This window comes from Geotrypetes seraphini, chromosome 1 (assembly GCF_902459505.1).
Source record: "Geotrypetes seraphini chromosome 1, aGeoSer1.1, whole genome shotgun sequence".
In the NCBI taxonomy this organism is placed as follows: Eukaryota; Metazoa; Chordata; class Amphibia; order Gymnophiona; family Dermophiidae; genus Geotrypetes; species Geotrypetes seraphini.
Window position 1 is genome coordinate 442893863 of NC_047084.1, and position 18818 is coordinate 442912680.

The 18818-nt window shown below is 45.2% G+C and overlaps 1 protein-coding gene across 2 annotated transcripts in view; it reads right to left on the minus strand.

Moving 5' to 3' along the window:
- Nucleotides 1-18818, minus strand: part of ACO1 (aconitase 1) — a 173277-nt gene that overhangs the window by 130073 nt on the left and 24386 nt on the right. For both annotated transcript variants that reach the window (XM_033920367.1, XM_033920357.1), the window contains exon 2: nt 8798-8916. In XM_033920367.1, the coding sequence (XP_033776258.1) occupies nt 8798-8894 (97 nt within the window). In that variant the 5' untranslated portion in view covers nt 8895-8916. The remainder of the gene's footprint in view (nt 1-8797; nt 8917-18818) is intronic.

Below are 18818 nucleotides of genomic sequence, written 5' to 3' on the forward strand. Positions count from 1 at the left end.
CTGCAGCCATAAGGGCTATTAGGGTGGTAGATAAGTGGGTCTAGGGGATTCTGGAGGTGGTTTGGGGGGGCTCACTGTGACCTATATGGGAGTTGTAGTAAGATGATGACATGGCACCCTTTTTGTGAAATGCCCTATAAGGTACCCCACTATTTAGGTGCCATGTCTGGGTGTTCAGTCCATCACTTTGCAGACCTCTCCCACGTCCAACAGGGCTTGTTCTAGGCATTTTTGACTTGGACGAAAAGTTGGACGAAAATGTGGTATACAGATGGACGATTTAGCGACTTGGATGATCAGATCGGCAGGACTTATACTTAAACGATTTTCAAAAAGGAAAAAAATTTGGACATATTTTTCAAAAATGTGTCCTAGGCTGTTTTTTACTTTGGACGACTTGCAACTTAGACAAAAACAGACTTAGACGTTCCTTTCGATTATGCCCTTCCACGGCTTTAAAAAAAATCTGATTTTAAAAAATTTAAATTGAATTTTTTTTAAGAAGATGCTTTTTGAGGAAAAATCTATCTAAAAAAGATACATTATAGTCCAAAATTGAATCATCATGAAATAAGGATTAGTTTTTAATTATATAGCATGAGGCTGTATATTCATGGAATGTTTACATTTTTTGGTAAGTCTTGATGGGTGGGTGGAATAATGTCCACAATAATCCTGATGTATGTACTTAGAGGGGCATAATCGAAAGGGACGTCTAAGTCCATTTACGTCCATCTCGCAAGTCGTCCAAAGTTAAAAAGAGCCTAAGACATTTTCGAAAGATACGTCCAACTTTTTTTTACTTTCGAAAATCATCTAATTATACATCCTGCCGGTCTGATCGTCCAAGCCGCTAAATCATCCATCTTTATACCATATTTCCGTCCAGGTCCAAAACGCCTAGAACAAGCCCTGTTGGACATGGGAGGGGTCTGCAAAGTGATGGACTGCACACCCAGACATGCCACCTAAATAATGGGGTATCTGACAGGGCACTGCCGTGAACTTCACAAAAAGAGTGCCATGGCTTCTCTTCACTACAGCTCCCTTATAGGTGACGGTGAGCCCCCCCAAACCACCTCCAGAAACCCCTAGACCCACTTATCTACCACCCCAATAGCCCTTATGGCTGCAGGATCCACTTATATGCCAGTAAAAAAGGGTTTGGGGGTGTATAGGGCAGTGCACATGTTTCAGTATCAATGCAGTGATTAAGCACAGTTACTTACCGTAACAGGTGTTATCCAGGGACAGCAGGCAGATATTCTTAACGTATGGGTGACGTCACCGACGGAGCCCCGATACGGACACTTTTTACTAGAAAGTTCTAGTTGGCCGCACCGCGCATGCGCGAGTGCCTTCACGCCCAATGGAGGAGTGCGTGGTCCCCAGTTAAGATAAGCCAGCTAAGAAGCCAACCCGGGGAGGTGGGTGGGACGTAAGAATATCTGCCTGCTGTCCCTGGATAACACCTGTTACGGTAAGTAACTGTGCTTTATCCCAGGACAAGCAGGCAGCATATTCTTAACGTATGGGTGACCTCCAAGCTAACAGAGAGGGAGGAGGGATGGTTGGCCATTAGGAAAATAAATTGTGTAACACAGATTGGCCGAAGTGCCCATCCCATCTGGAGAAGGTATCCAGACAGTAGTGAGTAGTGAATGTGTGAACTGAGGACCAAGTGGCAGCCTTGCAGATTTCCTCGATGGGCGTGGAACGGAGGAAAGCCACAGAAGCAGCCATAGCTCTGACCCTGTGGGCCGTGACAGCACCTTCCAGTGAGAGACCGGCCCGAGCATAACAGAACGCAATGCAGGCAACAAGCCAGTTGGAAAGCGTTCGTTTGAAGACAGGACGACCTAGACGGTTAGGGTCGAAGGACAAAAAGAGCTGAGGGGACGAGCGGTGAGCCCTGGTACGGTCAAGGTAGTAAGCAAGGGCACGCTTACAGTCCAGCGTGTGCAAAGCCTGTTCCCCAGGATGAGAATGGGGTTTAGGGAAAAAGACAGGCAACACAATGGACTGGTTAAGATGAAAGTCCGAGACCACCTTGGGAAGGAATTTAGGATGGGTATGCAGAACCACCTTGTCATGGTGAAAAACAGTGAAAGGTGGGTCGGCAACCAGTGCATGCAGCTCACTAACCCTCTTGGCAGAGGTGATGGCAATGAGGAAAAGCACCTTCCATGTCAGAAATTTGAGTGAAGTTGTGGCAAGAGGCTCAAACGGAGGTTTCATGAGGGCTGAGAGAACCACATTCAGGTCCCAGACGACTGGAGGAGGCTTCAGAGGTGGTTTGACATTGAAGAGGCCTCTCATGAACCGAGAAACCAGTGGATGAGCCGTGAGAGGTTTTCCGAGGATAGGCTCATGAAACGCAGTGATGGCACTGAGGTGTACTCTGATTGAGGTAGACTTGAGGCCAGCATTGGACAGCGAGAGCAAATAATCCAATACAAGTTCCACCGCTAAAGAGGTGGGTTCATGATGATGCCGGAGACACCACGAGGAGAATCTGGTCCACTTCTGATGGTAACATTGGAGGGTGGCCGGTTTCCTGGAGGCATCCAAAATGCGACAGACAGACTGAGACAGATTCTCTGGAGAGGTCAGCCCGAGAGAAACCAAGCTGTCAGGTGGAGCGAGGACAGATTGGGATGTAGTAGAGACTGATGCTGCTGTGTAAGTAGAGTAGGAAATACAGGAAGAGGAATGGGCTCCCTGGAGCTGAGCTGGAGCAGGAGGGAGAACCAGTGTTGGCGAGGCCACCGAGGAGCGATGAGAATCATGGTGGCTCTGTCTCTGCGGAGTTTGGATAATGTCCGCAACATCAGAGGTAGTGGAGGAAAGGCATAGAGCAACCGGTCCGTCCAGTCGAGCAGGAATGCATCCGGGGCCAGACGGTGAGGAGAGAAGAGTCTGGAACAGAACTGGGGCAGCTGATGGTTGTGAGGAGCTGCAAAGAGATCTACTTGAGGAGTACCCCACCGAGCAAAGATGTAGTGGAGCGTGGGATGATCTAGAGTCCACTCGTGAGGTTGAAGGATGCGGCTGAGATTGTCAGCCAGGGAGTTCTGTTCGCCCTGAATATAGACAGCTTTGAGGAAGAGATTGTGGGCCATGGCCCAGGTCCAGATGCGGATGGCCTCCTGACAGAGGAGGGGAGATCCGGTGCCACCTTGCTTGTTTATGTAGTACATGGCGACTTGGTTGTCTGCGCACAGGAGAAGAACCTGAGGGTAGAGAAGGTTCTGGAAGGCTTTGAGAGCATAGAACATGGCTCTGAGTTCCAGGAAATTGATGTGATGTTGACGCTCCTGAGGGGTCCAGAGTCCCTGGGTGCGAAGATCTCCCAGGTGAGCTCCCCACGCATAAGGGGAGGCATCTGTGGTTATGATCATGGAGTGAGGGGGTAGATGGAAGAGTAGACCCCTGGAAAGATTGGAGGAGTTCAACCACCATTGAAGAGATTGCTGAAGAGACGATGTCACAGAGATGGGATGAGAAAGAGGATCGGTGGTCTGAGACCATTGGTTGGCTAGAGTCCACTGAGGTGTCCTTAGGTGGAGTCGCGCCAGAAGAAGTACATGGACCGTCGAGGTCATGTGGCCCAGGAGGATCATCATCTGCCGAGCTGGAATGGAGTGATGAAGGAGCACCTGACGGCAGAGGTGGAGCAGAGTTCGATGGCGGTTGGAGGGGAGAAATGCCCTCATTAGAGTGGTGTCGAGGACTGCTCCAATGAACTGAAGTCGCTGTGTGGGAAGCAGATGCGACTTTGGGTAGTTGATCTCGAAACCCAGGAGATGGAGGAACGAGATGGTGTGTTGGGTGGCTTGTAGCACAAGCGGAGACGTAGGTGCTTTCACCAGCCAATCGTCCAAGTAGGGGAACACCTGAAGGTCGTGAGACCTGAGGAAGGCCGCCACCACAATAAGGCATTTGGTGAACACTCTGGGTGATGAGGCGAGGCCAAAGGGTAGCACCTTGTACTGATAGTGATGGTGCTGTATCTGAAACCGGAGATAGTGATGTGAAGTCGGATGGATTGGGATGTGAGTGTAGGCCTCCTTGAGGTCTAGGGAGCATAGCCAGTCGTGGTGAGAGAGAAGAGGGTAAAGCATGGCCAGGGAGAGCATTCTGAACTTCTCTTTGACCAGACACTTGTTGAGGTCCCTGAGATCGAGGATGGGACGAAGGTCTCCTGTTTTTTTGGGAACCAGGAAGTAGCGGGAGTAGAATCCCTGACCCCTTTGGTCCGGAGGTACCTCTTCGATGGCATTGAGGAGAAGGAGGGATTAGACCTCCCTCAGGAGGAGGGGGTTTTGGGAGGAGTGAGAAGCAGACTCTACGGGAGGATGGTCTGGTGGAAGAGTCTGGAAGTTGAGAGAGTAGCCTTGGCGAATGATGTTGAGGACCCATTGGTCTGATGTGATGACCTCCCAATGACTGAGGAAGAGTTGAAGGCGTCCTCTGATCGGCTGAGGAAGAGGCAATGAAGGTGGGAGACTGGCTATGCTCTGGGGAAAGGAGTCAAAAGGGTTGAGACGGTTTTGATGAAGGAAGAGGCTTGGCAGGTTGAGTCTGTGGGCGAGCCTGAGGCTGATGCTGGTGGCGAGGACGGCGAGACTGTTGTGGAGGCGGGTTGAGAGGTCTGGCCGAGAACCTGCGTTGGTAAGAAGACTGTTGCCTGTAGGGGCGAGCAGGTGGAGTCTTCTTTTTAGGTTTGATCAGAGTGTCCCACCTGGTCTCGTGTGCTGAGAGCTTCTGGGTGGTCGAGTCCAGGGATTCTCCGAAGAGTTCATCACCCAGACAAGGTGCGTTAGCCAGGCGGTCCTGGTGGTTAATGTCTAGGTCAGAGACTCTCAGCCATGCCAAACGGCGCATAGCTACCGCCATGGCAGATGCGCGAGAGGTCAGCTCAAACGAGTCGTAGATGGAGCGAACCATGAATTTCCTGAGTTGGAGGAGGCTGGAAATGTGTTGCTGGAAGAGAGGGACCTTACGTTCAGGAAGATATTTCTGTAAGGAGGAGAGCTGTTGCACCAGATGCTTCATATAGAAGGAGAAGTGGAAGGTGTAGTTGTTGGCTCTATTGGCTAGCATGGCATTTTGGAAAAGACGCTTACCAAATTTATCCATAGTTTTTCCCTCTCTGCCAGGAGGGGTGGAGGCATATACACTGGAACCCTGAGATTTTTTCAAAGTAGATTCCACCAGGAGGGATTCGTGGGGCAATTGAGGTTTGTCAAACCCTGGGATTGGAATAACCCGGTACAAGCTATCCAATTTACGAGGGGCCCCGGGAACAGTGAGGGGAGTCTCCCAGTTTTTATAGAAAGTTTCCCGTAAGATGTCGTGGATGGGCAACTTTAGAAATTCCTTGGGAGGTTGTTCAAAGTCTAGGGCATCAAGAAAAGCCTGAGACTTTTTAGAGTCAGACTCTAAGGAGATGGAAAGAGCTGCTGACATCTCCTTAAGGAATTTAGAGAAAGAGGATTGATCTGGTTTGGAGACGGTGTCGGTCATGGAGGGTTCTTCGTCGGTGGACGAAGCGTCCTCTTCGGTACCGTGCGGGGAATCTTCCCACAAGTCTGGGTCTCTAACGTCGGGGTGTGCACTTTTGGACATTGGTGTAGAGGGCTCAGCATGGCGGGTCTTTGAGAGAGATTTGCCTGAGCGCACCGAGACGGTACCGAGTGAGGAAGACCGATGTCGTTCCCGGGACCGGGCAGGGTCGGCAGCAGCACGGGTATGTGCTGTAGGTGTTTCAGCCAAGAGCACCGGCATAGAGGTATTAATCGGTACCGAGGGGGTCGACACCGATGGGACAGTGCGAGGCTTGGACCGGTCCTGTACCGGAAGGTGCGGCGCCAGCAACGCCGGCAACAGTTGTTGGAGTTGTTGCTGCAGCTGCTCCTGTAACTGTGTTTGGAGTATGGCCGCGATGCGGTCATCCAGGGGAGGCACCGGTACCGCTTTTTTCTTCTTCGGTACCAAAGGTGCCGCTCTACGCTCCGGCGATGAGGAGGCCGATGATGAGGCACTCACCGAGATCGGAGCGGAGCGTTTGCGGGGTCGGTGCGGTGCCAGGAGGGCCGGTGTCGCAACCGTGGCAGGAGGGCGCTCGAGGGAAGTGGAAGGCTTCTTAGCCAGCTTACCTGGGCCCAACGACCCCGAGAAGGGATCCGGTGGAGTCGACGTCGTCGGTGCCGACTTTTGGGGTGCCGTCGACGTCGCAGCCGATTCCATGGCAGATCCGGTACCAAACAAAATATTTTGTTGGATCTGCCTATTTTTCAGAGTGCGCTTTTTAAGCGTAGCACAGTGGGTGCAGGTGTCAGCCCGATGCTCTGGACCCAAGCACTGCAGGCACCAATTGTGCGGGTCGGTGAGAGAGATCGGGCGTGCACACCGCTGGCACTTCTTGAAGCCTGGTTGAGGGGGCATGAAGGGGAACACGGCCTCCACAAAATCAAAGCCGGAGGCCTGGATGGTGACAACAGGCCCCGCCGGGGCCGGCTCGAAAAAATAAAGAAAACTCGACGAGTTTTTTTTTTTTTTGAAAAGAAAATTGAAGGAATCCAAAGGGAAAAAAAGAAGCAAATCGAAAAAATACGCGAGCGGGAAGGCAAACTAAATGATTTCAACAGCCGTTGAAACACATGCGACTTCTTCGCTCCGCGGAAACAAAGAAACTGGGGACCACGCACTCCTCCGTCGGGCGGGAAGGCACTCGCGCATGCGCGGTGCGGCCAACTAGAACTTTCTAGTAAAAAGTGTCCGTACCGGGGCTCCGTCGGTGACGTCACCCATACGTTAAGAATATGCTGCCTGCTTGTCCTGGGATAACAGGGGATTATGGGCATGGATCCTCCTCTCTATGGGTCCCTAACCCACCCCCAAGATGACTTAAGCTGCCTCTGGGCTGGACGACTAGGCTTTCCTATGCCAGGCGCCAGGTGATGATGGTCTGGAGGCTGAAATATAAAGTTGTGAATAAAATTTTAATGGGGGTGGGGGGTTGGTGATCACTGGGGTAGTGTGTGGAGGTCTGTGTTATGTGTTTTCAGTGCTTATCTGGTGAGTTTAGGTGGGTTTTTGTGACTTAGACCATGTTTTACATGGTCTAAGTCACAACGTCCAAGTTCTGTCTAGACTCTGTTGTAAAACTTTCGGTTATAAATGCTGTATGACTAAGTCTAAGCCGGCCCATGTCCCGCCGAACTCCCGCCCTCGACACGCCTCCCGAAAAGCCCCATTTAGCTTTGGACATTGAGCGGCACTAAGAAGGCCTAGGTCATTTTTAAATACATCCAAAACCCGGTTTTATTCTTGGCGCTTGGACGTTTTTGAGAAATGTTCGTCCAAGTGCCGACTTAGGCCGGTTTTTGGACGTTTTTCTCTTTCGATTATGAGTCCCTTACCGTATATACTTGAATATAAACCAAGTTGACACTCTCCCCCCCACCACAAAAAAAGGTTGACTCGAAAATAAACCAAGAAATCATGGTGTGTAGTAAGTTAAATAGTTTTTTGATTCATTATTGAAGTCATCCTTTTCAATTTCATAAGCATAATGGGCTTTTTTTGGCTTCAGCAATGTTGTATTTATATTTGTTGATTGCAACCCTCCATGCAGTTTTGTGTTCAGGTGACTTATTTTTTTGCCATTTCCTCTCAAGTTTGGGGCAATATTGATTTTCCGCTTTCAAGGTATTCGTGAACCAAGGGGAATTCTTTGCAGTTCTTGTGTTGCGATAGCAAAGAGGGGCCTGTGTGTTCAATTGCATTGTTCCAGGTAGTCAGCATTGTGTGGACGCTCTTTGAAGCGGTGTTTAGCATTTCAGACATTTTATTCCAGAACTGAGTGGGGTTAATCTTGCCTCTTGATAGCATTTTTGTGTTGGGACTTTTGGTGGGTGCATTTACTCATGTTAATTGTAAGTGGTAACACTGCTTTCCACGGTGTGTGAGACTACAACATGAATTGGGGCCAACTCTCTTTAAAGGAACAATTCCTCTGTCACTATCATCCTCCATAATATTAGATTTTTGCCACCAAAAGAATGTTCTTAGCCAGCTTAACTCAGAATCCTTAATTCCTTGGTAATTATCTGGTAGAACAGCCAGTGGGATAAAAATTTTGCTGCTTTGAATTTTTGTTTTAAGACACTGTCTCAAAGAGAGATGTCATGTGATGCTGCCTGGCTGAATTTTGTCTCTGTCAACTAATAATACCTGTTTTTCAAGTAACATTCTTTTTGTCTGAAAAACAGGTTAGCAAATAGACCCTTTTGAAAATTAGAAGGCTTTCTTTACATAACACACATTAAGTCGCATTTACTTGTGTTGATGTCAGTTAGTAAATACAGTCCTTAGATTTTCATGAGTAGGGTAATCATTCACACTTAAGAGGAAAAATTACATCCCATTTAACTTAGATTTCAGACATTGCTTAGGCTGTGTATATCGTAGTACTGGCATTTTACATTCTCTCCTTTCTAGCTAGGGCAGGGGTGTCCAATGTCGGTCCTCGAGGGCCGCAGTCCAGTTGGGTTTTCAGGATTTCCCCAATGAATATGCATTGAAAGCAGTGCATGCACATAGATCTCATGCATATTCATTGGGGAAATCCTGAAAACCCGACTGGATTGCGGCCCTCGAGGACCGACATTGGACACCCCTGAGCTAGGATAAGTCGAGCTGGTAGGAAAAGTTATCACTGTTGTCTGTTGGTTCTGATTGCGTGTGTGGAGGTTTCTCTGTGGTTTTTGCTTTGACCAGGGTAACATACCATATCTGGGATCTTCCAATTTATTCAGATTGTAGAACTTTTTTTCAGGTTGCTTGAGGTCCAGAGGCTCTGCTATATGTGTAAAAGGGTTCCTCATGATTGAAGACCTACAAGTCCTCCTGAAACAAATGAAAAAAATAACACAGTAGTACTAATTGACTCATTTATATTTTTTAAAAAAACTTTTGTGCTTATTGGCATGGCTTGCTCAGGAAAAGATTTATAGAACTGTTCTTTTGAAAAAAAAAAAAAAAAGAATAAAGAATGATACTGTTGTCTCAATTTTTCAAATATTTCTCTCAAATTACAAACCAATCTTCTAGAAGACCCTTATCACAAATACTCTTAAACATGGCACAGTTGTTTGTTCTCAAAAATTTAATGAAAAATCAGAATGTTTTTAAAAAGATGCTAGGAATGAAACACGATATGAAAATACAAGTTTGTAGAAGCAACTAATTGGCAATGTAAAAAAGTGTTGCAAAAATGTCCCTTATTCAAGGCAGGTACTTATGTACTAGGCGATCTAGGTGAACTTTCAGCCTTGCCACCTGCGATGGGGTATGTATGCAATCCAACATCTAGAGAAAGACAGGGGAATTTTTAATGGTCATAGCTGGGAGCAAAATCCTAAAATTGGTTCTAGAACCTAGAAGGGAGCTGTAGAAAGAAGCAGCACTCTGAACTATAAAGTTTAGCGAAAGAGAAATGAAAGCTCTCTAACTCCTCCAATGAGAAGGGAAGCAATTAACCTTCTCCAACCAAATACAAAGGTGGGGCTCTCAGGAGGAGTCCACTTCCCTATAAGAAGAGGTGGCTGGAGCAGAGCAGAGTTTGGCCTGTTTGGGAGGCAAACAGATGGAAGCTGATTCGTACACTGGAAACTATAGAACAGCCTAAGGCAGCAAACTGTTTTTGTCTATACACCTATTTGGAAATGGACTGAACTAAGAGGTGTGAACTGAATGGGCAGACTGGACGGGCCATTTGGCCTTTATCTGCCATTATGTTTCTATGTTTAATTGTTACTTGCTAGCAGAGGGCATGTAGCTGCCACTAGTAGTTACGAGGGTAGTGGCAGGTGAACAAGCCACGACAGATGAACCTGACCTAATCTTTTTTTGGTAACCTACTATAATTTTCTAAGTGCTTTTGATTTCAAAGAAGTTTGTGGGCAATTTTTCCCTACGTGGAAACACTGATTTGATACTCAGCAGCCAGGATTCTCAAAAACCCGTGTTAAAAAGCGACAGTTTGCTAACGCAGCTGTTTTGATAATCTAAAAAAAAACAAGACAAAGCGGGTTCCAACTGGTACATACATAGTTAAACCAACTTCACATACGATAGAGACAAATCAAATAATCTAAACCTATAGCAACCAGCGCTTACAGTTGTCATAAAGTCTTAATGCCCATATTTCACCTTACAAAATAAGAACTTCTTCAATAATTTCTTTAAATTGTTCAAATTTCCCTGCTCGTGTATATACTGAGGGATGCATGCGTATGGTTGCAGTTTGAGTCTTCTATGAAATGAATGTGCTGCTCCAACTCGCCAGTGCAGCATGTGGTTTCCACAAGCAAGGACTCCGCACTATAAATCTGCCCTGAAAACTGCTTATGATATGGCTCCATTGCCCCCATCACAGCCTCGGTAAACTGCTCTCATTGAAAGCAGAGAAGGGCACAGCAGCTGGTGTGCTTACCTTCACAGCGGGTTTATCTATTTTCAGTTGATTTAGTTGTTTTCCATCTCTGGGCTTCCTAACAAACTTTGTCCATATACTAAGCAGAAGTTCTGCGCAGGTTACACACAACTAGATCAACAATTAAAAAGATAAATAAAAGCCAGGGGCCCCCAGAGCACCTAAGCTGCACCTTTGAGCTGCTCAAAGTATTACGTGATCTCCAAATACAATATTAAAAAAAAAGAAATTTTGTACATTTTGGCAAGATGTTCTTTACAACTTTATTTTCAGTTTATATGGCAATTACCAAGGGATAAACAGTCGTATTAGAAAACAGTATCATATTTAGGCAATTCATACAATAATAATAATAATAAAAAAAGACAATTATTAGGCCACAATAATAGAGGGATCCAAACCTCAATTTAAGGAGACTTATTTACCTAAGAACAAAAGAAAAAATCCTACAGAAACCACTGACAATCTTATCCTATTTAACACATGTTCTGCCACTGAAGTGTATTACAAATCTCTCCCAATCTCTGTAACAATAATATTCACAATGAACAATACACAATGCTAAGTTACTATTTTGTAATTGGTTTAGCACGGCATGCATTTGATGTTAATACACATGAGAGATGAAATGTCAAATACACACACAGATCAGCTGACATGCAAGTAGCTGAGTCAACTTAATTGGTATCATGTTTTCCACTGTACTGACTATAGAAAAAAGTGGGTGTTTAAGAGAACTTGGATGAGTGGTGGGAATGTGCTCTGGGGCTTTCTGCTGTCACTCCTCACTTTGCTTCCTGTCCATGATTTCACTCTGCTGCACACAATACTACATTCATAATGGTGACCCCCAACAGTGTACAACTACTGCTTCTTCATAAACAAAAAAAAATTACTCCTCCCAGAGCCAGATGTAAAGACAAGAGGCTGTGCACTATTTTGTCATACATTCAATTCATTAGCATGCCTTACGTTTTAGTTCAAGTGAAACAGATTTTAAAAGAGATTAGGTATTTACCTTGCTAATATCTTTTCTAGTAAATAAGGAATGTCATACTGAACACCATATATAATAATCTGCCCCTGTAATTTGGTGTATGTTGGATGAACAAAAAGGGCGATTAACATACGCCTTAATGAACATAAGTCACGAATAACCACTAAGGCTTTGCAAGCTCCAATAGTCCAGCACTGGTTAGATAGGGGTCATAGGATAGAGCATATTAAATGGAGTGATTGATAATACGGAAGAGGCGGAACCTGAAGGTGATTGGGAGAGGAGGTTGAATGTACTGGAGCAACGGTGGATCTATCGTTTAAATACCGTTATCCCTAATGGGCTAAATAATGAACTGGATTGGGCTTCGCTGTTATAGGGGGCTGTTTCCTGGGTGTATATCCTTCATTAACATCTTCCTCGTATAATTATACAGAGAGTTTAAGATTTATTGGACGCTCGCTTTGAGATCAGACGTTTGCGTCCCGCAACGGTGGGACATTAACATCTCGGGGGCGGAGCGTATAAATGTATGGATGAGAGGAGGTATGGCCGCCATTCCTTCTTAGACGCAACTGTCGGTTTGAATGGCATAAATAGGTGGGTGAATAGGAATGAAGTGGTTTTATTACTGAGATTAAGACTGCTAAGACATTGTGAGTATTAATATGCACTACAATTTAGCATTTATGGTTGAAGACTTAGGTTTCTTTTCTATTTCTTTAGGGAGTGGTAGCCTTGAGAAAGCCCTTTGAATTACATGGGCAAAACATGTTGGTGACTCTACCCCTGCTGAATAGCATCTTTTTTCACAGCTAAGTACTTTTAGTACATATTTATATATTTAAGACTAATATTTAAATTTATATTAGAAATATTTATTACACTGGATCCGATGACGAGGGGGAGCATAAAGCCCAGCACAGTGAAAGTAGTTTGAGTGCTTAGTGGCCCGCTGAGGACCAGTAAAATAAGCTTGAAGTGAGGCAGTATGAAGTTTTGGATTGAATGAAGCACGGCAAGAATGTGAGATAAATTCTTACATTTGAGCATATTGGATACTGAGCACTAGGGCATTCTCTCCATGCTTGCAAGCCATGCAGAAGGAATCCATTCCAGCTTTTCAATTTCTCCTCTTTCAAAGGACTCTGCTGCCCCCTTAAGTTTGTACCAAAGCAAGCAATAGCCCTATATAGAAACACATGAGAAGGAGGGGTATGGGCAGTGGCGTACCTAGCATATGTGACACCCGGGGACCATCATTTTTTGACACCCCCCATCTGTATGAAAAACATGATTTTTAGTAACAATCCAAACGTCACACAAGAGTATACCTAGGAAAAGGCAACATCATACATACTGCAGTGAGCAGTACAACATCAATACACCCACTGTAAAACTAAACAAGCCAGACTAGTACAGATCAATCCTGCAGTCAATTCTAACAGAAAACCATGTCTTTCGAACACACAAAACACACCTTCGCCTAGTATGGAATATGTAATCATAAACTAACCCTCCCCCTTTTACAAAACTGTAGTGTGGTTTTTAGACATGGTGGTAACAGCTCTGACGCTCATAGAATTCAGAGCATCAGAGCTGCTACCACCACGGCTGGTGCTAAAAAACGCTTCACAGTTTTGTAAAAGGGGGGATAAAATAGAAATACACAGACAAAGGTTAAATTGAACCAGCAAGAAGCTGGACTCTGCATACAATGCAACATCACAGAAACAGTGACACATGTCTCCTGAAGCAATAAATAAATAGAAAATTTTTTTTCTACCTTTGTCTTCTCTGGTTTCTGCTGTCCTCATCTTCTTGTTACTCTCTTCCTTCCATCCACTGTCTGCCGTCTCTCTCCCCCTATATGGCATCTTCTCTCCTTCTATGCCCCTTCCAGAAACTGTATGCCTCCCCCTTCCATCTCTCCTTTCACCTCCATTGGTCTGGCATCACTCTCCTCTCCTTCCCTCTCCCACACCTCTCCTCTGAATCATTTTCCCTTTTTCCCATCATTTTCCTTTTCAATTTATTTTCTGCATCTGTCTAGATTACGTTCTTACTACCCTGTCATCAATTTCCTTTTTTACTGTCTACCTACAGCTTGCCACCTCTTTCTCCCGCCCCCTCCAGTATTTCACTAACTCAATCCTTTTCCCCCACCATGTGCCCTCCTTTTATTTATCTCTTCCTTCCATCATGTGCCCTCTTTCTCTACCCCTTCCATCTAGTACCTTTTCCTCTCTCTCTGTCCACTTCCATCCAGCGACCACAGAAACGAGAAGGTGGTAAAAGAGAGAAAGAAATGGGAAAAGAAAAAGTGAAGAGTAGGAAACACAATTAGTCTATGGAGCTGAGCCCTCCGCAGGGGACAAACATTGTGGAGCGAGTAGCAAAGTCCAGTCCCCAATGCAGGTCTAACAGTCAATGTCGGGGATCTCAGGAACCGCATAGGTAGGATAGTTATCCGGGCAGGCCCTCCAGGAATATACAAATCTCCGCCGGTGTGGTGAAATATAACGCTTTATTGTCATGGTGTACTCTCAATTTTGCCGGGTATTGTAGAGCGAAACACATCTGTTTTTGATGAAGCTGTGTGCAATACGGGGCCATTGCTCGGCGCTGCTCCAAAGCCCTAGGAGAGTAATCTTGGAACAGGAGAAGCCTTTGGCCTTCAAAAGAGATGCTGCCCTTCGATTTGTAGTGGAGCAAAAGCTGGGTCTTGTCGGCAAAGTTTAGAATGCGGGCAATGACGGGCTGCGGCTTCCGATCTCCATCCCGGCGCACCCCGATCCGGTGCACTCTCTCAACCAGCAGAGGCGAGCCCCCTGTATCCATCCCTAGCTCCTTAGGTAACCAAGTGGAGACCAGGGTGTGCAGGTTAGTTCCCGTGAGTGATTCCGTTAGACCGATAAGCCGGATATTATTTTGTTGGCTCCGGTTCTCAAGATCCTCAGCTTTTTCCTCCAACTGATGGCATTTTTCCTCTAGGATCTGGGCACCCGCCTCCAAAGCCACCGTGTGGTCCTCCTGTGCCGATACCCGGTCCTCCACATGGGTTCTGCAGCAATCTCCACCGGGAGAGCATTCCAGGCGTCCACCACTCGCTGTGTGAAGTAGAACTTCCTGGCATTTGTCCTGGGCTTGTCCCCCCTCAGCTTCAGTCCATGACCTCTTGTCCTAGTCACATTTGACATCGTAAATAACTTTTTATTCTGCTCTATCTTGTCGATTCCTTTTATTATTTTAAAAGTCTCAATCAGATCCCCTCGCAGTCTCCTGTTCTCAAGGGAGAACAGTCCCAGTTTTCTAAGTCGTTCTTTGTAGTTCAAGTTCTCCATACCTTTTACCAGCTTCGTTGCTTGCCTCTGCAGCCTCTCCAGCAGCTTTATATCCTTCTTTAGGTAGGGAGACCAGTGTTGGACATAGTATTCCAAGAGTGGTCTGACCATTGCTCTATAAAGCGGCATTATGACCCTCTCCAATCTACTCGTGATTTCCTTCTTTATCATGCCCAACATTCTATTTGCTTTCTTTGCCGCCGCCGCCGCACATTGTGCTGACGGTTTCAGGGTCCTATCTATCAGTACCCCCAGGTCCTTTTCTTGTTCGCTCTTACCCAGGGTTGCACCTGACATGCTATACTCGTGCTCCTTGTTCTTTCTGCAGAGGAAAATTAATTGGCTGATTTCCGCTCCAGTCACCCCTCTGGTCTTAAAGGTGGATTCAGAAGGTTTTTTTTAAAGAAACAGATGTCAAAACATGATGTTCTGGGCCCCAGAAACAAACTGGTCGATATTCTAACTAGACTTGTGCCAAATATTTGTATTCAATTCAATTCAGCCCTGAATACATTATGGGGCTCATAATCAAAAAAAAAAAAAGTCTAAAAAGTGGCCTAAATGGGTACTTGGACGATCAAAAAGCCTGATCGTCCAAGTACCCATAACCAAAGCTGGTTTTAGACGTATTGTTTATTGTTTATTCAGATTTTTGATTAAACGCTTTTTCGAAACTACAAAGCGTTGAACAAGATTTTAAATAACATTTAAACAAAAAAATTTAACAATTAAAACATACATTTCTATAAAAAACTACAAGACTAACAACAATTACATACTAGGAAAATACGGACCGAAAGGCCTCTAGACACGAATAGGAAGAGGGGGAGAAATACAATTGATATAGAAAATGTGAGAAACATTTAAGGTAAACACAAAAGGGACTGGGAAAATAAATGTAAAAAACAAGAATAGGATAATCTCTAAAATACACTGGATCAATTAAAAGCATCTTTAAAAAGAAAACACTTTAAATTGCTTTTAAAATTTTTAAAGTTTTTTTCCATTTTTAAGTGTAAAGGAAGAGTATTCCAGATCATAGGGGCTGTCACAGAAAAAGTTGAGGTAAGACGTGTACCGATTATTTTTAAAGATGGAATGTTAAGATTGTATTGAGAAATAGATCTTAAAGCTCTTGGAGGGTCATATGGGATCAAAAGTCTGTCTATAAATGCTGGTGTATTGGTCTGCAAAGTTTTAAATGTCAGAAGGGCGATTTTATAAGTTACCCTGTGTGGGACAGGCAACCAGTGGGCTTTTTGAAGCAAAGGAGTAACATGATCAAATTTCTTTGCGCCCGAGATTATCTTAATGGCTGTGTTTTGGATAAGCTGCAAGCGTTTTAAGTCTTTATGATAGATCCCTTTTAATAATGAGTTACAATAGTCCATTTTTGATATTACAAGTGCATGGATCAGAACATTCAGAGAACTAATATCAAGTAGAGGGGCCAATGATCCAATCATCCTTAATTTATAAAAACAATTTTTAACCAATGCACTAATTTGTGGTCGAAATGTTAACTTATTGTCTATAAGGACACCTAAGATTTTAATAGTTGTAATTGGTGGAAGTGGAGTATTTTCAATGGTGACTGGAGAAATTAATTGTGCTCCCTCTTTCCCGGGGAAGAGGAGAGTGTTAGTTTTTGAAATATTTAAAGAAAGCTTATTAGTATTTAACCAGTCATGAACTTTACTTAATTTATGATTAATTGACTGAATCTCAGTTTGGCTATTGGGATCAATGGGGTGCAATAATTGAAGATCATCGGCGTAGGCGTAAACGGTAAACCCTATTGATTGACATAGGGTCAGGAGAGGAGCCAAATAGATATTAAATAAAAGAGGTGATAAGATGGATCCTTGTGGAATACCAAAGTTAGAATGATAGGATTTTGAAACTGAGTTATTGAAATGTACTGTAGAGGCTCTGTCAAGGAAATAAGAGCGAAACCATTCAAGGGCTTGATCGGCTACACCTATAGAAAAAAGACGTTGCAATAAGAGATGATGATCGATAGTGTCAAACGCTGCTGCAAGATCTAAAGAGATTAATAGAACTGATTTATGTTGGTCAAGATAGTAATTTATACTTGTAGTGAGACCAAGTAAAGAGTATTCTGTAGAATGGTTTATTCGGAAACCAGTTTGATTAGGATGCAGAACATGCGTTTTTTCTACAAAATCAGACAGTTGTTGGAACACGATTTTTTCAGTTAGCTTGGATAGAAAAGGTAGATTCGCTATTGGACGGTAGTTAGAACAATCATCAAGGTTATTTTTTGGATCTTTTATGATTGGAGATATGATAGAATGTTTCCATTCTGGTGGGATATTAGCAGTAGATAAGCAAGTATGGATAATCTGAAGAATATATGGCCCAAATAATGTGAAGTATCGTTTAAGAAAAAAAGGAGGAATGGGTTCTAATTTGGAACCTTTAATGTTAATACAATGTAAAATGTTTTCAATATCTAAAACCAGCTTAGGCCTTTCCCTTGCTTCTAAATGCATAATGCGAAAAGAGGCGTTTTTAGAGGAGGGGAAAGGGCAGGAGGTGGGCCGACCTAAACATAGGCGTACAGCAGGTATAACCAAAAGTTTAGGCAGGTTGCCTAGTCGGCACTTATTCGTTTTGACTTAGACCAGGTATAAGTGCCGAAAAAGGGGCCGCTGGGCTGATCGTAGCAGCTCAGCGGCCCCAGCAATCTGCCTACTGCAACTATTGCGGCAGGAGAGATGGCTCATCTCTCCTGCCGCGATGGTGATTGCCCACCCCCTGAACCACGGCACTTCGGGGTGAGCATCGCGGCAGGACATCTCCCCTGCCGGCAATCCTCATCCCGAAGTGCCACGGTTCGGGGGGTGGGCGATCGCTATCACAGCAGGAGAGATGAGCCATCTCTCCTGCCGCGATCCACCCCTCCCCCCCGACCGGATCGGGCAGGAGGGAGCCCAAGCCCTCCTGCCCCAGCGACCTCCCCGACTCGATCCAGGCAGGAGGGAGCCCAAGCCCTCCTGCCCCAGTGAAACCCCCTATCCCCCACCCTCACCCCCACTAAGATACAGGCATGAGGGATCCCAGGCCCTCCTGCCCTCGATGCACCCCCCCTCCCACGATCGCCCCCCATAACCCCCAATCGGCCCCCCACCCGCTAACCCCGCGACCCCCTCGCCGACCCCAATCGACACTCCCCCACCCTCGACACCCCCCATACCTGAAAAAAAGTTGGACAGACAGGTTCCAAGCCCGTCCAGCTAGCAGGCCTGCCATCTGTCGAATGGCGGGGCTTAGGGCCTGATTGGCCCAGGCGCCTCAAACCCCGCCCACAGGTGGAGCCTGAGGTGCCTGGGCCAACCGGAATCGGCCCAGTAGCCTTGGGCCCCTCCTGCGGGCATGGCCTTAGGCACATGGGCTAGGTTGATGGTGGTCTGGGAGTTAAAACAGCTGAACGTAGAGGCAGGCCATTATATTAAAAAAACCTCCTTTTGGACTTTTTTTTGAGAATGGACATTTTCACTGCTTCTGCTTTCAACGTTTAGGGCCTTAGGCCAAAAGGGGACTTAGACTTTTTTTTTTTTTTAAATTATGCCCCTCCACTTGTTTTCAGCCAAATAATGATCTAAAGTCAAATACAAATAATCCAGGCCTGAAATAAGCACTTGATCTCTGATTTCACATGGCTTCTTTTATTATTTGTTATGTTAAAGCTCAATGCCAATTATTCGAAGTTGGTATTTGTATTCGGTCAAATTGTAAAATATGCTATTCAGTACAGTTCTAATTTTCTGACACAAATTTTGACAAGTTGGTTCCCAATGAACTGACAAACCAAAGGAAGTAGAAACTGCAAGGTTCAAAAAAAGAAGCTTCACATAGATATTTTCAATTTCAAAGTCCACTATCAAAAGAAGAACATCAAGAAACCATGAAACTGACTCTGAGTGCTCAAACTACTTGTATAACCCCA